Raw genomic sequence first — 20,309 nt, forward strand, 5'->3', positions numbered from 1 at the left:
CAGTTAGATCAGCTTGGGCTCCTGGGAACTCTAAATGTGGAACTACAGAAGGTTGTCGGCCTTCTTCGGAATTCATTCCTTCTCACACAAAGTTTCCCAAGGTTATTTTTTGTCACCAGAGGACAGTTTATCAAACTCCCTCAGATGCAAAGAGCAAGTCTAGGTAACTCAGAAAAACTACAAAATGATTGTTGTTTCTGTGATAAAATGAAACCAGTTCTGATACTGGGTATGAACTTTCCAAAAGCATTGTGTTTTAAGGCCTTTGTTTGGAATATGTATTAAACAGGCTTTGTATTACAACATTTTTACGTTTGGGGATATGCAGTATTTCTAAATTGTGTTGTGCTTAATGTTTTATTTAAACCAAAGATTAATTTTTGTCTATATAAAAATTGTGATTTGTCTTCAATAGCCCTCCAGGGTAAAGGGAGACATAGGTCACTATACAGACGGAAATTCTGCTCCTTTAGTGCACTGTGTTAGACTTCTGTCAGCCTCTTTTCTACTTACTGGGGAGAAGGGAGGTAAGTTTCTTTTGAAGGCTCATTATTGGTTCATTATGTCTCTTAACATACAAAGTTGGAAATAGCATCAGTTTACTCTGTGGTTTTTAATCTCACATTATTGAGCATTTTGGGGTGAGGTTTTTCTGTGACAGTCCTGATTCAAATGATCACACCAGAGTACAGGAGAACCTAAAAATACTTTAAAATTTATGCCATTTTACAATTAATCCCATTTTGAACCATTGGGCATCTAAAGATGTATTACAGTAACTTAAACCATAAATCAAATGCTTAATTACATTAACACTTTGTAACTTCTTATGAGACTTAGCCTCTGGGGTCCTGATGGTTTATAGATGGTATGAAGCTGTGAAGACAACCTGCTATCAGTGCTTCTTTTTATCAGCGTTAGGTGCCCAGTTTTTCCACTATGAAAGTGTCAATGCCTCAGCAAGGAGACAGTTTTCTGAGTTGCAGTTCATTCTGTGGAAACTCCTAAAAACAAAGTTCAGAAGAATATAGCTCTTTTAAGTACTTCTCTTAATATTTTTACAATTTGTTGTGTTTACAATGCCTGATTTGTTTTAATTAAAAAAAGTTTAAAAGTATCTTTTTTAGTTTTATAACTGTTGTGTTTGAATTCTGTATTAATTTTTTTGAATGTACTTCAGGTAGAGGAAGTGCTGTTGTACCCATTTGTTTTTGGGAAATGTAACTTCATATTTTAAACAATTCAGCTGTATTAAAGCCAAGAATGGGTCTTTGAAAACTTTAGATCAAGCTGAAAACTCAAGTTGAATTTTTTTGTCTACTTCTAACATTTTACAGCATTTACATAAGTTAGTGTGGCCATTTTTCATGTGTGTAAGTCAAAGAGAAGCTTTTGACAGTAAGTGATTGTTAGAGGAGGCTGTTGGGGCTCAAAGGAGGAATTACGTACTCTTTCAGCATAGTAATAAAAGTAATTAGGGATTTTCAGAAAGCTTTTACAGCATATGCTGCTGCTTCCGTTTTTTTTTTCTACTGGGAAGTCTGTGTCACAGGCATGTGTGTGTGTGTGTCATTGTATATGACTGAAGTGATCATTTAAGAAGCTTGTTCTTTTTCCCTTTTCTAAACTGTTACTTGTTCATGTGCTCTGGTAATGTTGTGTTCTTGGAAAGACAGTGCAGTACCTGTATTCTCGGCAAAGAAGGAAGGAGATGGAAGTATTTGGCATTATTAGGGTTTTTTGTTTGGGTTTGTTTGGGGATTTTTTTGGCTTGTTTGGGGTTTGTTTGGGTTTGGTTTTTTTGGGGAGTGGTGGGGTGGTTTTTTTCAAAAAAGAAAGCCAAAAACCCCTGTATGTAATTGCTGCTTTGGATTAAACTGGAACTACTTGCTCTACCTTCATATTTTTTGTCCAAGCTAAGCTGTTTATATCCTAAAGAGTTATTAATTAACTTTAAAAACAATTCAGAAGCTTTAAATATCCTCCCCCCCCTTCTTTTTTCTTTTTATTTCTCCCCAGCTTTAGTTCCTGATAGAGATGTGAGAGTCAGTGTAAAAGCCCTGGCAGTAAGTTGTGTTGGAGCAGCCGTTGCACTTCACCCGGAGTCTTTCTTCAGCAAACTGTATAAAACACCCCTTGAAGCAATGGGAGAAGAGTATGGTATGTTGCAGTTCACATATGCAGTTTTAATAGTATGTTTGGGTTTTCAAATAAGTGAGGCAGCATCTGTACAGAAAACTAAATCCAGTTTAGTATTTGTAAACGAATATTGCACCAATTGGAATGACCATGCTGTCTGCATTAGTACCACACATGGTGATACACATTTTTTGTAATTACAGTAAGGGTCCAGTGGACAAGCTTGTATAGCTTCTGACAGTAAACCATAAACAAAAAAGAAGCTTGTACAGCTTCGTACAATAAATCATTCTGACAAATGGTTTATTGTAATTTGTTTCAGGCCATTTTACAGGTGGTTTCTAAGCCATTAGGTTCACTTTTATGAATGCTACAATACAATTAGCTGGGACCTGGAATATTCAGCTGGTTTGATACTGGTAGTGGCAAAGGTGGAGTGCTGACCAAAACTCTTTTTACATTTCCCCAGAGTATTTTGTGTACAACTGAAATAAATCAAAGTGTTTTTATATGTGATAATTGATCTGAATGGTGTGAATGGCCTGTAGATTACATGCAAGGGCTCTCTGAAAGGTGAAACTAAGGCAGGTGTATTATGAATATGCTGGCATTGATTGTGCAATAATTGATACCTCCATGAAACATTGAGAGATCACTTAAGTCTAAGACTAGTATTTTTAAAATAAAGTAGTTATAACTTATTTTCTTAGAGGAGCAGTATGTATCAGATATTCTGAACTACATTGACCATGGAGATCCCCAGATCAGAGGAGCTACTGCCATTCTGTGTGGAACAATTGTGAACTCCATTCTAATTAAATCCCGTTTTGATGTGGAAAAATGGCTAACAAATGTCAGAAACTCAACAGGTAACAATTGGTTTTAAGGGAGTCTTTTTTTTATTTTTTCTTTTTTTATTGTCTAATGTAACCAAAATTTTTATTTGTTTCATTGTTCTGAATTCTTTTTTTGTTAGGAAATCTCTTTTCCTTGGTAGACTGCATACCTCTGTTACAGAAAACACTGAAAGATGAGTCTTCTGTTACATGTAAACTGGGTTGTACAGCTGTGAGGGTAAGCAGAAGTAGTAATTTATTTGCATCACCACAGATTACAGGGGTGTTATTTGTTGACTAGGATCCTGCTACGCTTAGGTGTAGAAACATGGAGAAAAAAATGGCTTCTTCCTCCAAGAACTTTGTTGTAGAAAACATGGATTCAGGCACAGAAATGGAGGAACAAACAGCTGGAAAATAATTATTTTGGTGAGATCATGTAGCAGTATAATCTATTCATGATATTTCTAGCCATAAATGTACTGGTATAAGCTGTAATATTAACCAACAGTAGGATGATGTGTTGGATAGAAAAGTTATCTGGCCTCAACAGGGAAGTGTGAACATGTAACACCTGGTTGTAGCCTTTCGGAGAGCAAAAAATAAATGTGAGAAATGACAAGTAAAATAGTGATAATTAAAAGTGAGGAAAGTTTCAGGAAAGAAAGTGTTTCAAATTGGGTAAAAGATCCATCAGGCGATTGTTAAAATAGATATGATAGCTGAATTGAGTGGAACTTGGAGTGTGTGGATTTTAGGTCTGTAATAAAATCTGTGGAGTGTGTAAAGGAGTGAGCTTTTCCTTGAGGGATCTTCCAAAAAAGTAGAACAGCAAGGACAAGTTGCAAAGGGAAATTAAGTCATCAGGGAAAGGCACAGGGTAGATGGCTGTGTTACGACTTGCAGGTCAGTGAGGCAAAGCATAGCTTTTGGTAAAAGGCAGATGGGTGATGTATGGAAAGTGTGATTTCATGTGCTAAGAGGACAGGGTCTGTGGTGCAGCTGAGGGAAGGAAATCCAGTTAACTAAATGGTGCTAGCTTTTTAACCTTCTGTTCAGTTATATTATTGTTTGTATATAGTGGTTTCATGTGTGATTACATTTATGATTGTGGCTTTTTAGAAAACTTCACTAGAAGTTCAGTTCAGGCAACTTATACTCATCAATTTTGACTTTTTCTTTCTCTCAGTATATAATGTAGCCTGACTTCATACCTTTTGGCAGAAATGTTCTAAAGCATTTTTGGCTGTTAATCCCCATACATTGTCATGTAGTTAAATAAGACACAGAATCATGGACTTCTGTAACTTTTTCCAATGATCACACGTTGTGCGTATAGTTGAACAGTCATTAAAATGAGGAAGTATGACTTGATGAAAAACTCTGGAAGTCAGAACCAGGTGTCTACCCTGGTAATTAGGGTAGGATACCCTGTGGAAATTTGGAGAGTCTGTTTCTGAACAGATAAGAATATAGTGCTTGTGGTGTTCCAGGCCCTGGGAGTTTTAGACCTTACTGTTTGGAGGTTTGTCCTTTGGTCTTTGAGGCATGTGTTCCTCTCCAGAGTTTAAATTCAGCAGTAGGTTTAAGTAGTTCATATGGAGCTAGTGTCCTAGCTTTGCGAAGTACCTAGCTGTGGTGTTTTCTGTTAGCTCTTAAGCGATAATCTGTTTCAGTAGTCTAAATAAAAAAGATTTTCATGATCACTGAATAAAATTTTATTCAGAGAACCTCTTCTGTAATATAACTGAAAGTGTTGGTTGTTTTTTTTTCTCCTCAGCATTGCATCATGAGCTTATGTAGTAGCAGTTACAGTGAACTAGGTTTACAATTAATTGTTGACCTCCTTACGCTGAAGAATAGCTCATATTGGCTAGTAAGGACAGAACTTCTGGAAACACTTGCAGAGGTAGATTTTCGGTAAGTGTGGTTTTCCGTGGGTGTTGCAGCTGCAGTGCAAAGATGCTGTGTATGGGAAACTGGAACCATAACGGAGCAATTCCTTCTGAAACGTTAACAAGTTTCGTAAAAGAAATTCAGACCAATCATTCCTGTAAGGAATGTATACATTCCTTTGTCAAGTTACTGTGGACTTTGTCACCAAGCCCAATCATAGTAACACCGTATAGGAGTTTCTGGTTCAGTGGTCTGTTTTACAGGTCTTCTGTAAATCTGTGGTCAGAGACAGACCATATAATCTGTGAAACTAACTTGGATTTCATGTCATTTTGTGTGTTCGTAAAGAAAAATCCCTTGTTCTCCATTACTGTCAGTTGTCTTCTGTTGCTCTGTTTCTCTTACATTGAAATGAATATGACTTTACTTACTTTTCTTGCATTACCTCATTCTCTACAGGTTCTTCCAAGGTGAAAGACAAAAAATGTTTCTATGAAAATTTTTCAGGTTATCCTTAGTCATACAAAATTGGACTCTTTCTGAATAGTGATATTTGGAGTGTATTACCATCTTTTCAAAACAGTCTGATTTTTCTTCTTTGCATGGGGAAAAAAAATTGCAGTCACTATCTGTAAATCATGTTTTTTAACTAAAGAAAAGTAGTTCTTCAGTTACACTAGCCAGATAGTAGTTTAGCAAATAGCATACCTTTTCTAAAGGTAACAAAAAGTGCGTACTACTTACATTTTCTCTGCAGGGGTGTGCTTAAAAAATAAACAAAAAGAACCTTCAGAGAACTGAAGGGATGAGAAATAACATTTAATGTTAACTAATGTACTCTAAATTCTATTTTACCATAGGCTAGTCAGCTTCTTGGAAGGAAAAACTGAGAGCTTGCACAGAGGTGTTCATCATTATACTGGTGTAAGTAAATTATTCAATCTGTATATTGTGTTTCTGGATTAAGGTACCAGTGCAATTTCAGCACTTTGTGTTTAAATTCTGTCAACACTGATAGTTGTTTTAAGTATGTTTTGTATAAATAGGGTCACGTTCGAGATTTATTATGACTGGAAAGATACTTTACTACTAAGATTCCAGTATCTTGGTGTTCTCTGGGTGGTGGTGGTTGTGTTTTGGTTTTTTTAAAACTTTAAAAAATGTTGGCACTTACGTATTTAAAGGTAAAGATGGTCTTACAGACTTCTGTGACAGAATCTCACTTGTTAACTATCTTTTAACAATCTGGTCAAATGTTCAATGAACTTTACTATGCTAACTTACTTTATAGCTACTAAAACTTCAGGAGAGAGTACTTAATAATGTTGTAATATGTCTGCTTGGAGATGAAGATCCAAGAGTGAGACATGTAGCTGCAGCTTCATTAATGAGGTATATATGGGGGTTGCTTTTCTTTATTTAAAAATGGTGTAGAAAGATACTTGCATGTTACCGTGTACCTATAACTAAAATAATTCCTTAGTGCTTTTTCTATATTTTTGTGTAAATGGGAGACAAATGCAGCTTTATAGTATGTGGAACATGCATAATTTTTAATCATCAGGCAATTGTGCTTTGTTTTTTAGTAGCGTAACAATAAATTTAACTGCATTGCATTCCAAGGATCACTTTCAGCTTCAGAAGTTATGTTTTCCCGCATGCTGAAGTGATTTGTTTGGTATCCTGACAGCAGTTGGAGGACTTAAAATGTTATGGTTCTAAGAAGTTGTCCTAACTCACAAACGTTGTAGATTCCAAATGGTTAGGAGTAGTGCATCTTAAAACTTGCATGCTCACTGATTATAGTAAAGTAGCTAATCTTGTTTAAAAAGCAGCTGTTTGCTGTAACCTATTGTAGTTACTGTCCAGATAAACGCACCAAACAGTAAGGATTACTGGTAGTTTGTTTGTTAGAATTCAAGGACTTAAGTTTTATATTTTAAAAAGTTGGATCCATGTAATACAGAATTCCTGGAATATTTTACAGTCAGAAGAGTCTGTTTCTTAGTTTCTTCAGACTGTTCATTACTGTCCATTCCTAATAACAAATAAAGGACAATAAAATTCTAAAAATTCTGCCGCTTGAAAGTTTTTGTATTGCAGAAACAGCTCAGCAGAAAAATTTACGGTTGCATCATAGTGAGAATTTGTTACTTTTATTCAGGGACTTGATTTTGAAATGGAGTTATTTTGTTACCTGAATGGTAAGTGTTAAGGTTGTTAAGGTTGGAAAATGCTTCACTGCCCAAGAAAGCTGCTACAAGCTTGCAGAAGCCCCTTGAAATATCCAGTATGGGTGTTCCTTGAAGTACTGTCAGTGAAATTACAAAAAACGGGTACTATATAGTTTTTCACTGTTGTTTAAGTTGAAAATGTTGCTCATGAAGACTGGATCCTATTGTATGTTTTAAGTTTTGCTGCATAGAAATTAGATGGTGAAAAATTGGGGGTTTTGGGTAGAAATTAGTTTTCAGTGGACACAGATCTCCATGGCAAAAATATCTGGGGAGGTAGGGCAATGCTGAGAGATAAGTACTGTAGTGAAGTGATTGTTATAGTGTATCCAGGTAGGAATCTTTATAAGAGATATCTTTGTTTGGCTTTAACTACCATGTCCAGAGCAGTTCCTTTGTCCTGATTTGAGCTCTTTGATTATAATGAAGAGTAGTTCTATAAGGATGAATTCAGCTTAACAACATGAGTTTTAGTAACAGCTTTAATTCACAACTTGGTATGCGTAATTAGCGTATGCAGCTTTCTGAACTGTATATTAAATGTATTTTAAATTTACTTTAAATTGTATAATAAATACTTTCTGAATAATACTTTTCTTTTTTGACAATTATTGTTAAGGCTTGTTCCAAAGCTGTTTTATAACTGTGATCAAGGACAAGCTGATCCAGTTGTGGCAGTAGCAAGAGACCAAAGCAGTGTCTACCTGAAACTACTAATGCATGAAACACAGCCTCCATCTCACTTTGCGGTGAGCACTATCACCAGGTATGTTATGTGTCTTGTCTTGCTTTAAAAGGAACATGGACCCAAATTTCAGTTTGTAATGACTAGAATCATAGTTAAATCCTGCAGATGATAAACAAATTCATGTGCTTGTGAATTCTTCTTCAGTCTGTAGGAGCATCTGTGGTAGTTTTAGGGTCACAGAAACAGGCTGGTGTTTAAAGAATAAACTGGTGTCTGAGTTTCTAGTGATGTGTTCCCATGTTGATCATAGGGAATCATTGTTCTGTGATCAACTTATCTTCTTTTTATCCTAAGGTCATCCTTTTTGTCCATTAAATTACACAAGTGCAGCTTTGCAAGTTAATTGTATGTATACATTATTGTTATTCAGGTATGTTGATCCGGACTTAAAACTCTTCATTCCTCTTTAATGGTTGTGGTTGCAGAAGTCTGTACTGCCTCAATAATTTAAAAATAAATTCTAATTTTGATAGTGTGACTTTGTTGCTGTATTTTTGGTGCCAAGTATGCTTTCCTAAACTCTACTGTTTAGATACCTAGTCATAAAGACCGTATGAGTTGTATATATTTATAGGCGCTCTTTGCTTCTATCAATTTGTCATGCAAAAGTCATACAAGTCTTTAATGATATATTTTTCCATACATGATCTTAATTGTGTCACTCAGATTTATATACTGTAGTATGGAAACAACAGTATTTTGTGGACACTGTTATTTCAGATACCAAATAGCTGTTTTTCTACAGCAGTAATACAGTTTGTGAACATGCAAAAATGTAAGATGGATTTGAGCAAAAGCATATACTAATGTTAAATTGGTGGTGATTTCTAGAGCACCTAGTTTAGATATTGAGAGTTGGACTACAGTTTCTGCTTGCTAACAAGGAGGTTTGATTTATAACCTAAATTGCATTTGCTAGTACAGAAGCAGAAATATAATAAGGTGGTATTGAGAGTGTTCTCAGGTTTTGTATTTTGTGGTCTATAAAATATGTAATAGTAATTGAAGCCGTGATTATTTTTGATTGGGGTGTTTCTTTTTTAAGTACATGTTTTAGTGGTATAAATATTTCCATTTCAGAACATACAGAGGTTACAGTATGCTGCAAAGTCCAACAGATGTCACTATGGAAAACAATCTCTCAAGGGTTGTTGCAGCAATTTCCCATGCCTTGACAATATCCACTACAAGAGCACTTACGGTGAGTTTTCTTAGTTTCTATAGTGGCTGACTCTCTTCGCTTGCTTGCTTTACTTTTAATTCTTTCCTGGCTATGTTTGCATCTGCAGCTTTGATACTGTTGCAATGGCAATAGTAATATATTTACTTCTCACTCTTAAGATACTTAGCTTTATCTTTCAGTGATGAAACTGATTCAGTTCTTGGTGTTATCTTTTCAGTTTGGCTGCTGTGAAGCTTTGTGTCTTCTCTCCACAACATTTCCAGTCTGCACCTGGAGCGTGGGATGGCATTGTGGGTATGTTCCCTTGTCTGTTACTCAAGCTTCTAAAAGTCATGTTTGTAAGATGGAAGTACCCTTACTTAGGTCTTGGAAGTCCTGGTTTGGAGATAAGCTGTTAAGCTTACCTTAGCAGTTATTTAAGAACTTCATACAGAAGAGTGTAATATCAGGCTGTTGTGATATCAAGGGTCAGCTTTTTGCGATCTCTGGAGCCACAGTGTGTATCACCGGGATTGGCTGCAGCTGCTGTAATAGAAGAACACATATGGTTAGCATCTATCAAAATGAGTAATAGGAGAAAATTTTCCATGCTTTTGGAGGAATGTTAATCTTCAGGACATTGTGTCTTGTACAAATCAGAAAATTGTCATTTTCACTTTGATCTCATGTTTCTGTTGAAAAACAGTAGGTAAAGGAAGCTGGGTCATAATTGATTTTATAACCGTAGAAGTGTCAGATGCATTTAAATTGTTCTCATTTGGCACACTGAATGGGAACAGCAAATGATACCTATAATACTTAAGTGTTATGTAGGTATATTTGATAGCCACAAAGTACCTAGTTCTGAAAAGTTTCTTCAGAATGTAGATGTGTAGTTGGCAACTCCAAAGCTTTGATCTTGCCTCTGATTAACAGTGGGCTCTGCCACATGAGCTGTAAGACTAGCTATTGACGATGTGTGTGTGTGGAGCTGTTTTTAAATAGATTTAACATAATTTGTGTTTATTTTCTTCATTGCTATCATAGAATAATTTAGTATGGAAAAGACCCTTAAGATCATCAAGTCTGACTGTTAACCAAGGACTGCCAAGTTCAGCACTAAACCATGTCCCCAAGCACCACATCTGTGTGTTTTTTGAATGCTTCTGGGGATGGTAACTCAACCACTTCCCTGGGCAGCCTGTTGCTTGATAACCCTTTGAGTGAAGAAATGTTTCCTAATATCCAATCTAAACCTCCCCTGCTGCAGCTGGAGGCCATTTCCTCTTGTCCTGTTGCTTGTTATCTGGGACAAGAGACCAATACCCACCTGCCTACAACCTCCTTTCAGGTAGCTGTAGAGAGGGATAAGGTCCCCCCTGAGCCTTCTCCTCTCCAGGCTAAACAACCCCAGTTCCCCCAGCTGCTCCTCACAGGACTTGTTCTTTATCTAAACTTTCACCAGCTGTGTTGCCCATCTCTGGACATGCTCCAGCATGTCAATGTCTTTGTTGTAATGAGGGGCCCAAAACTGAGCCCAGGATTCCAAGTGCGGCCTCACCAGTGCCCAGTGCAGGTGGACGGTCACTGCCCTGGTCCTGCTGGACACACAGTTTCTGACACAAGCCAGGACGCTGTCGGCCTTCTTGGCCACCTGGGCACGCTGCTGGCTCATGTTCAGCTGGCTGTTGACCAGCACCCCCAGGTCCCTTTCCACCAGGCAACTTTCCAGCCACTCTGCCCCCAGCCTGTAGCGCTGTGTGGGGCTGGTGTGACCCCAGTGCAGAACCCAGCACTGAGCCTTGTTGAACTTCATACAGTTGACCTTGGCCTGTCAGTCCAGCCTGTCCAGAGCCCTCCGCAGAGCCTCTTGCCCTCAAGCAGATCTGCACTCCCCCCAAGGCCTTCTGTCATCTGTTGTTGTGTCTCTAATCTTAGTTTACTCTTCAGGTATCCTGAAAACCTTTTGCAAGATTTTATCATGTTTAAAAAACAAAGCAAAATCCAGAAACCCAACAACAGAGGAAATAGCCCTCCCCCAGCTGTTTTGTTGGGGTTTTTTTATCGGCACGCCGTTTCTTCCCTTGCTGGCTATAAGTGTGTCATGCTCTGCATGTGCATTCTGAAAGATGTCTTTTGAGCTATACGTCTGGTTTTAACAAAGTAGGTTAGGATATGAGCAGTACTTAGCTGAAAAATAAAATCAATGCAGAATTGCAAAGATGTGTTCTCTGCTCTATCCAGCTTAAAAAAAATGCTGGTTTTAAGGTGCATCTAATATTCGTCTCATCAGTGATGCAATAACATAGCATTTGCCCTTTCCTCTAATTCCTTCTTCATAAATTTTTGGCCTGTGTTCATACTAATTTGTACTGTAATTTTTTTTTGTGTGTGTGTGCAATATGAACATCTGTAATTTTGGGTAATAAGAATATAATAACATGAGAATTTTGCCAGAATTCTTTTCTGTGTTAAGTATTACCATTCTTACGATTAAAAAGCTATTGGAACATTCTGACTCTGTACAACTCAACATGGATTAACTGTATGTAAAGTAAACAGGACTTGCATATGAAAATACCTTTTTTTTAAAAAAAAAAAAAGGAGCTGTAATTACCTGTGTAGCTTTGTCAAAATAATAGCTATACTTGGTGTAAATTTCATTTTCTGAAATTGCTCTAGTTGTGTTAGACCAGAATGACTACATTAGAAGGCTATTTTTTTAATTTAAAGAATATCCTGAAAGAATCCTTCTACTCGGAGGTTGTATAAAGTCTTTTTCCTCAAAGTTGTTAGTATTGTGCAGATCTTACAGCTTTGAAATTACGTGTGTGATTCACATAGTGTTCTGACAAACATCTTTTGGTGATCTCTGCCTGCTCTTTTTGAAGTTGTGTGGGAAAATGTGATTTAAAATTACTGTAAAGAGTGGAATGCAGCACTAAATTACAATCTTGAATAGAGTCCACCCATAAATCTATATGGTTTTGTGGATTACAGTTGTTTGTTTAAACTCTTGTCAGTTTAAAACAGTATCTTGTTACAATGCATCTTATGTCTCCCATCCCTACTTTACATATGCACAAGACTTAACTGGAGATAGTTCAGGACCATACTGATTAGCAATTAAATACAGAATTTTTCAGTTTATCAGTAGATGTCACTAGCAGCTTTCATATTTGCTATTAAAAGAAAAAGTAATGGCTCTTCATGAAGACACAGTATTGTCAGGTCTCTGCTGCAAATTTGGGTTTTTTTAAGTTCTACTTCAGTATTAAATGTGTATTTCTGTAGTACTGATTTTCTTTTTTTTTTAGATTAGCAGCCTACTTGACTGTTAGCTTTTTTTAAGACTTTAAACTTACCAAAAGAGGGGAAAAAAAGTCATGACATTCCAAAATTAAACTTCCAGTGTTTCCCAGCCAAGTCCTTCAGATGAAGCTCAGAAGGGCTGCACCATAGGAATGGCTGGCATGGTGCTGTCTCTCCTTTCATCAGCATGGTTTCCACTGGACCTCTCTGCACATCAGGATGCTTTGATTTTGACTGGAAACTTGCTTGCAGGTAAGGCAAAACAAGAAAAGTAGGATTGTCCTGATATTTCTACCATTAGCACCAGAAAGCCTGTATCACCCTGTTCTGATTGCATACAACAAAATACTTGCAAGATTGAGCAGAAGTAAAGAAGGAGCTTCTAGCACCCAGGAGGTCTGAAAAATGTGCCTCCAAGTTGCACATTTCCTCTAGTTGTTAAAGGGAATGTGCAGTATGCTTAGTACAGGCAGGGTGCAAAGAACTAGCATTTTATTAGTGTTTAAAACTATGGCCCTACTGCTGGTTATTAAAATATAGACTCTCTTTTTGCATATAAATTTCTGTTCATATAGAGATGATAACCATATATGCCTCTCAAATTTTCTGATACTTGGTTCCAAGTTTTTTTCTTTCTTTTTCTTTAAATAATGTACTTCCTAATGCAGCAAGTGCTCCCAGGTGCTTAAAGAATCCCTGGAGTGCTGAAGAAGATTCAAACCAAGGTGCTACGAAGCAGGAGGAACCCTGGCCGGCTCTGGCAGATCGAACTCTTGTCACTTTAGTGGAACAGCTCTTTTCTCATCTGCTGAAGGTCATTAATATTTGTGCACATGTAATGGATGATGTTGCGCCTGGCCCAGCAGTAAAGGTATGTATTAAAAATAACTGTTTAACTGTGACTTAAATACTGTTGTGATGCAGACCTCTTCAAGGCTTTGCATTTTAGAGTGCATACAGGTAGCTATCGAATACCTCGATAATATGACTCCACTATGGGTAGGAAAGCAAGTAGCATGAGAAGAACATGCATATTGTTCTTCCACACAGCACGTTTTTCTTTAGTTCTGCAGTGTTTATAATAAAACTTTAAATTTTGAACCTTTTATTCCTGGTGACTTCACTTGAAACATTAATTCAGTGAGGAGTGTGTATAGTAAATTGAGTATTGGATTGCATACTCTGGGAAACATCTGTTGACTTTTGGGTTGGTTGGTTGGCTGGCTGTTACGCACTGAGCTCCTTTTGGGGCTAAAAATAATTCTATCTTTTGAATATGCTGCAAAATATTTTGACTTGTGAAATAGCTTATATGAGGTACTTTCAGGTTTGGAGTTTTGTTTTCGGGCTTTTTTGAGGCATCTGTGTTTTGAGACTGATTTAATTACTAAAGCAGTGTTGCTAGGATGAGTAATTTCTTCGTATTTTAAAAAACCTGAGAATGTTTTTTGACACTCCTTTGATTGGAATCAAAAGAAACTTTAGTCATTGAGCCTTAATTCCATTTCACTGGCTTATGCTGAAGTTGAGAATGCAAGCAGGGAATATATTACACTTCCTTTTCACCCAGGACACGTCCTGAACCTGAGAGCTGAAACATTTTAATTTAACTGACAGTTAAATAAAGGGGAGTTTAAACAAAAGAGGAACATGCTTGTATTTGTGTAGAAGGAAAGCTACTTATGCATACAACATTAATAAAGCTTCTTTTAATTCTAGGCAGCGTTACCTTCTCTCACAAACCCGCCTTCTCTTAGTCCAATTCGGAGGAAGGGGAAAGAGAGGGAGTCTGTCGAACAGGCATCTGTGCCAATGAGCCCTAAAAAGGGTGGTGAAACGAGTCCAGGTAGGCAGGCTTACCCAGTTAACCCTCCCACTGACCATCCCCTCGTAAGTATGGTTATGGCACAGAGAGAAGAAATAAAACTGAATAACTTGTTTTCTGAAGTTTTAGTTCAAAAGTCTGGCAGACCGGCTGTCAGAAGTGTGTTTCACTACTGCATTGCAGGAAAGGCAGCTGTGGGTGTGGGCTTCTATACTGTTTTATTTTTTATGAAAAGTGACTGCTTTTCAAAAGCAAGGTAATGCTGAATCCTTTTCCTCACTGTTTTTCTGAATCTACTCTGCTGTTGACTAAAATAAAGAAGCAATTTCTGCATGTATTTCACTTAAAAGAAGTTTGAAAGCTGCTTTGCAACTTTTGGCAGGAGTAGTTTACATTGCTCTTGAAAACAAGATTCCGAGTCTTGAAAACTTTTTTTTTCTTAGTGATGAATGAAGGAAATGGGTATTATTTTTGTGCTGTAAATTGTGCTTGCACTTCAATAGCAAGCCCTCTGGGTTTCTTTTTCTTAGAGGGCTAGTTTCTTGGAATGCTAGTTCATTTTCTAGTTGTATGGCACGTGTGTTTTTAGTTTAAAAATATTCATGCTAATAATTCAGATACAGTAAATTATGTGGAGTATACATGTCATGAGCACCCTAGAAGTATGATGTGCTAATCCATGCTATATTTTTAAGCTACTAGGCAAACTGATGCTACTGGGCCTGTTCCAACAAGTAAATCATCTTCAGTAGGAAGCTTTTATCATCTTCCATCCTATCTGAAGTTATATGATGTCTTGAAAGCAACCCATGCTAATTATAAGGTACTGCATAATATTGTTTGATTGAAATGTGGTTGGGCAGTCACTTAGTGTTTCTTTTTCAACATGGCTCTGCTTGTATTGAGACTCACTTGTTTGCCTGTGTAAACAGTACATCGACAAAAAAAATTCAGAAAAATCACAACCACCACCAATAAAAGCCAAAATAACCCCCTGACAAGCATTGTCACTCTATTACTTGTTTCTCTGCTGTCACTAATTCTGGTACCAAGTGACACTCTGCTGGTTTGGCAGTGCTGAATGTATCCCAGTGTTTGTTCTCTCTCTGGTTTATTCCAGGATGGGTAATCTTTTTCCTCATTAGTTCAGGTAATAGAAGATGCGTTCCCTGGGGGCTTGGTGATCTGATTTGTACACTTCAGGAGGTGTATTCTTATTATGCCTACTATGTTTCTGAGAAATACATTATCCCTTACTCCATTACTTGCCAACATTCTGGGCCTTCCTGGATGTTTTAAATTCCTCAAGCTTACTCAGAATGAAGTCCTGCCTTTCCAGCAATTCATGAAATTCAAGAGAGAGTCTAAGCTGTTAGTGGTGGTGTTTGAACTATGCTGAAGTTTTAGGAAAAAAATCATTTTGTGTCAATATCCATGCTTTTCTGTAATTTTTATTTCCTTGTCAAGTAATTGTTAAAAAAAGTGTTTACTTTTTTGGACCAGGTTACTTTGGATCTCCAGAACAGTAATGAAAAGTTCGGATGTTTCTTACGGTCTGCCTTAGATGTTCTGTCTCAAGTCTTGGAACTTGCTACTCTTCAAGACATTGGAAAGGTATAAGATTTGTGTGTGTTTTCTTTTATAGTTAAGTTGTCCATATCTGTGGTTGTTACTGGGGAAAAAAACACATACTGATTTTAAAATTGGTACTGTTGAGGGAGACAGTAGTCCTGGAAGTGTGCTGCTACAATGTTGGGTAAAGTGCTAAAGCAGATTTTCTAAGTTAAATTGCTTCCGTTGAAAACTGGAGTAACTCTTTTTACTGTTTAAATTTCATGTAGAGTCTTTCCAGCAAAATGACTTGCCTGCAGTCATTCAGTCTTACTATAGTAATATGTTTTAATACTTATGTTAAATATACCAAATGTCAGAAGGCATACTGCTCTCCTTCCTCTCTGTCTTGGTATTTTTTTCTCCTGAACTGTGTGTTGGGTATTGTGGTATTTTAAGACTAGGAGACAAATCTTGCATTTTGATTTCTTTACGTACTTCTACCATTTCCCTTAAATTAATGTAGCTTTACTTAGTAAAAAAGAAAATGTGCTTTTGTCCAGTTTTCATAGTAATGCTTTATATAATGAAGTAAATTTCAATTGAGTGGACCGGTGTTTTTACTTTTCTAGTGTGTAGAAGAAATTTTGGGATACCTAAAATCATGTTTCAACAGAGAACCAACAATGGCAACAGTTTGTGTGCAGCAGGTAAGGAGGTAATTTTTTTTTGTGTTACTGGAAGGTTAATTCTGGTATCCTGTGGTTATCAATTGGATACTAAGACTGGCCATTCTTTTAAGTGAAGTGGTGTGAGGAAACTGTAGTGCCCATGTGGAGCAAACAGAGCATGTTTAATTTTCATTGCTTGTAGTGAACCCTGATACCATGTAAATCATATAATTTCTTCTTGAACTGCTTCCAATTCAAAGAACTATTTTAGCTAATGCTCAGAAAAGTTTGTTTCCTACCTTCTCAAATGTGTTTGTAGGCAGTTAACTACATCAAAACCTGGAAAGCAAAGAACTGCCTTGGTGATGGATTTCTTGCAGGCTTCCAATTAAACATTTGGGTTCAAGTCGTCAGAACTTAATTTTGGTGGGAGAGGCATGCTTTAGCAGATTATTTTGAGTTGTCAAATGGAAATAGCTTCAGTTGCAAAAACAGTCATATCTTTTTGAGTGAGGTATGGATTCTGTCTTTTTCCAGCTTCTTTCTGTCATCTTGTATTTGACTACATGATCCACAGTTTGCACTTTGACCTTTCCTCTGAGGTCCTTTGGGAGGATGAGTTGTCAAGTTGGGGTTTTTTGGTTGGTTTTTTTTTTTTTTTCCCCTGAAGTGTTAATTTTTTTTTTCCTTCCAATTTTCTTCTGTAGTTACTGAAAACATTGTTTGGGACAAATCTGGCTTCTCAGTACGATGGCTTGTCTTCAAACCCCAACAAAGCTCAAGGCAAAGCTCAACGCTTAGGTTCTTCCAATTTGAGACCTGGTCTCTATCATTATTGCTTCATGGCACCATACACACATTTTACGCAGGCACTTGCTGATGCTAGTCTAAGGAACATGGTTCAGGCTGAGCAGGAACACGATGCTTCAGGGTAACTTTCTTCCCTTAAGATATAATCTTAACTTGAATTAGAATCTCTTTTTATTGTTTTTCATAAATGCAAGTATCATGGGAGAGCTAAGTAACTTGAAATTACAGTGTTGTGTATTATTTATTTCCTGTAGATTTATGCAAAGTAATTTGTGTTGGTAGTGAGATCCTGAATGCAACACTATATTAATTATCACTAATGTGTTTTTCAAATCAAAGCTAAATCATTAAAATGGATATCACTTGTTTTTTAAAAGCATAATAGTTTTAAATGCTTGTATTCAAAACTATTTCATTAATTGGATAATTATAGCAAATAGTAGCCTTAAAGGAAAGGCAGAAGGATGACTAAGCAAAGACGAGAAATTCTTTCTCTACTAGATGCTTGTTGTTCACAAATCTGTGTGATCTGATCATAGTGTACTGTAGGTTGTCTCTGTTGCTTTTGTTTTCTTAAGATTCTTGAAGCAGTCAAGTAGATAAAGAAAAGCTGCATTCATAAAAATGTGTCTAACGAGTGTGTTTGTGCCTCCATTTTTTTTTTAATGTATGTGGATTTATTGGGTTTTTTTATGACAGGTGGTTTGATGTGCTGCAAAAAGTTTCTACACAGCTGAAAACTAGCATTACCAGTGCAGCAAAACATCGTGCTGATAAGGTACTTGTATCTATGTACTACCAAAAGAGCTGTACCTTACATTTAAAACATTTTTCTCCTTTTAAAACATAATTTGGTTTTGAATCAGAGATCTGTTCAGATGTTAGATTATTTTAAAATCTCTCTATTCCAGAATGCTATTCACAGTCACATTCGTTTATTTGAACCCCTTGTCATAAAAGCATTGAAACAATATACTACAACAACATCAGTACAGCTGCAGAGACAAGTTCTAGACCTGCTTGCTCAACTGGTCCAGCTACGAGTTAACTACTGTCTTCTGGATTCCGATCAGGTTGGTACCTCGCCATTTTTGCAGATGTGTAATACAGGGATCTCACCAACAGGCTTAGTATTTACAGCAAAAATATTTGCAACAATCAATTCATTGTATTATAGGTGAAAACAAAGACTTAAAGGAAGGTAGGACTCAATTCCCAGCCACAAAGAGCTTCAGATTTCTGGTTTTCTGTTGCATATAAATAGTTGTTGCAGAGCTTAGACAGTAATTTAAGAACTGTTCATTGTTAAAGATTGTCTTTAAGTGTAAGATGATGTGGAAAATACAGTCACTGGTGTTAAATAAAACTTCATTTACAAATACAAATACCTTCTTTCTCCACTGGGAGTATGGACTTCCATATGACTGATAGTGAGCATCATGGTTGAAAACTATTTTTTTTATTTCAATGATGGGGGGAAGCCTGAGGCACATACAGTAGTCTGTGTGGTTGTCCATATAAGCGGTAAATTTGTAACATAAAATAAATTCTATGTGTTTTATTTCTTACAGTATTTTTGGGTTTATAAACTAGTATGAGTTGCAATACGTAACTTTCTTGTAAGTTACGCAGATAAATCTTTTCAACGCATGAATACTTTGGATTTTATTTTGGTTTAGTGCTAGATTTTTGGTTGATTAACTGTAATGCCTCAAATATTGTGTGTTACGTGAGTGAGGAAGTTATACTTTAAAATATATAGGCTGCAGGTAAAATGTTGCATACATTCATGCAAACTGGATTAAGCTCTAATGTCAACAAGATTCCCAGCACCATTTGTAACTTAGAGGGAACGCTTCATTACATACTAGAATGAACTAGAAGTATAAATGATTTTCAGTGCCTGTCTTCCCTTTCTCTCCTTCCAAAACACAAACTTTTATAAATCTATCAAAACAGTTTCAAATGGGAATTAATGTCTCTGTGTCTGTTGTACACTTTATTCTCTCTAGGTGTTTATTGGATTTGTGCTAAAGCAGTTTGAATACATTGAAGTAGGACAGTTCAGGTATGAAACAAGCAAAGATCCTTTGAATAGTGTGGGTTTACAACTGTCTTACTCTGAGGCGTGTAGTGATTAGTTTTGCTGGGTATTTCTGCCTTACAAGAAAGAGAGTTACCTTCTGAGCAATGTGCATGTTTATTCTCTGGCTCCAGTGGTAGCCCTTTCAGATGATTTAGGTTCCATATGGCTGAAGAAGTTAGGAAGTAGCATGGGAAAAAAAAAATCCCAAGCTACGTTGTTGGTATGTTGTAAAACCATTCCTTTGGAGGCACACACCCCCGCCCACCAAGCAATGCTTTCAGGAATCAGCACTTCATTGCTAGGACTCACTTGCTGAAGGGAGAGCTACTTCTTCCAATTGTGGATTCACTGTGAACCTGTGTGTGTTCTGATCACCTGGTACATTTTGTATAGTACCTAATTGATCATAAGCAATGCAGTGGAATTTTTGTCAGCTATTTCTGTTTTTTCTCCCACTTGAGTTTGTATAAAGAGATAAGTGGGTTTTTTGCTTTGTGGGTCTCCTACAGAAATACTCCAATGTGTGTTGTGCATTAGATATATGTTACTAATATTAGTAACTGTATAATGGTCAAAGTCTGAAAGAAATCCTTTGGGGGAAAAAACCCATATTAAAGGACAGGGCACAGAAATTTTAGAAATACTGTATGAAAGCAGAGTAACTTAAAGAAAAAATCTTATTGTGAGAAGATTGATTTTTACTAAACAAAGTTGTACAATTCAAACTTGACACTTCATTTTTTGTTTTCAGGGAGTCTGAAGCAATTATTCCTAATATCTTTTTTTTCCTGGTGTTGCTATCTTATGAGCGGTATCATTCCAAACAGATAATTGGAATTCCTAAGATCATTCAGCTGTGTGATGGTATCATGGCCAGTGAAAGGAAAGCTGTTACACATGGTAATTAAAAATGATAAATGTACTAACACTAATATTAGTTCAGCAATAAAAACATTTAATAGTTTTAAATAAAAAAAAGTATTCCTTTCAGGAAGTTTATTGTACCCTACTAACACTGCTACCCCATATTTTGTGTTGT

General features: G+C 36.7%; 1 protein-coding gene across 7 annotated transcripts in view; it reads left to right on the top strand.

Annotated features, from left to right (window-relative positions):
• The window catches only part of HTT (huntingtin), an 87,658-nt gene that overhangs the window by 24,156 nt on the left and 43,193 nt on the right, over positions 1 to 20,309 (top strand). For all 7 annotated transcript variants that reach the window (XM_055726227.1, XM_055726284.1, XM_055726339.1 and 4 more), the window contains 21 exons: positions 416 to 527; positions 2,020 to 2,160; positions 2,850 to 3,008; positions 3,116 to 3,213; positions 4,756 to 4,895; positions 5,732 to 5,795; positions 6,163 to 6,263; positions 7,725 to 7,871; positions 8,934 to 9,054; positions 9,254 to 9,330; positions 12,428 to 12,579; positions 12,996 to 13,198; positions 14,047 to 14,173; positions 14,848 to 14,975; positions 15,656 to 15,766; positions 16,336 to 16,413; positions 17,082 to 17,305; positions 17,884 to 17,962; positions 18,096 to 18,257; positions 19,197 to 19,252; positions 20,022 to 20,170. In XM_055726227.1, the coding sequence (XP_055582202.1) occupies positions 416 to 527; positions 2,020 to 2,160; positions 2,850 to 3,008; positions 3,116 to 3,213; positions 4,756 to 4,895; positions 5,732 to 5,795; positions 6,163 to 6,263; positions 7,725 to 7,871; positions 8,934 to 9,054; positions 9,254 to 9,330; positions 12,428 to 12,579; positions 12,996 to 13,198; positions 14,047 to 14,173; positions 14,848 to 14,975; positions 15,656 to 15,766; positions 16,336 to 16,413; positions 17,082 to 17,305; positions 17,884 to 17,962; positions 18,096 to 18,257; positions 19,197 to 19,252; positions 20,022 to 20,170 (2,629 nt within the window). The remainder of the gene's footprint in view (positions 1 to 415; positions 528 to 2,019; positions 2,161 to 2,849; positions 3,009 to 3,115; positions 3,214 to 4,755; positions 4,896 to 5,731; positions 5,796 to 6,162; positions 6,264 to 7,724; positions 7,872 to 8,933; positions 9,055 to 9,253; positions 9,331 to 12,427; positions 12,580 to 12,995; positions 13,199 to 14,046; positions 14,174 to 14,847; positions 14,976 to 15,655; positions 15,767 to 16,335; positions 16,414 to 17,081; positions 17,306 to 17,883; positions 17,963 to 18,095; positions 18,258 to 19,196; positions 19,253 to 20,021; positions 20,171 to 20,309) is intronic.

The sequence above is a fragment of the Falco cherrug genome, chromosome 1 (assembly GCF_023634085.1).
Source record: "Falco cherrug isolate bFalChe1 chromosome 1, bFalChe1.pri, whole genome shotgun sequence".
Classification (NCBI taxonomy): domain Eukaryota; kingdom Metazoa; phylum Chordata; class Aves; order Falconiformes; family Falconidae; genus Falco; species Falco cherrug.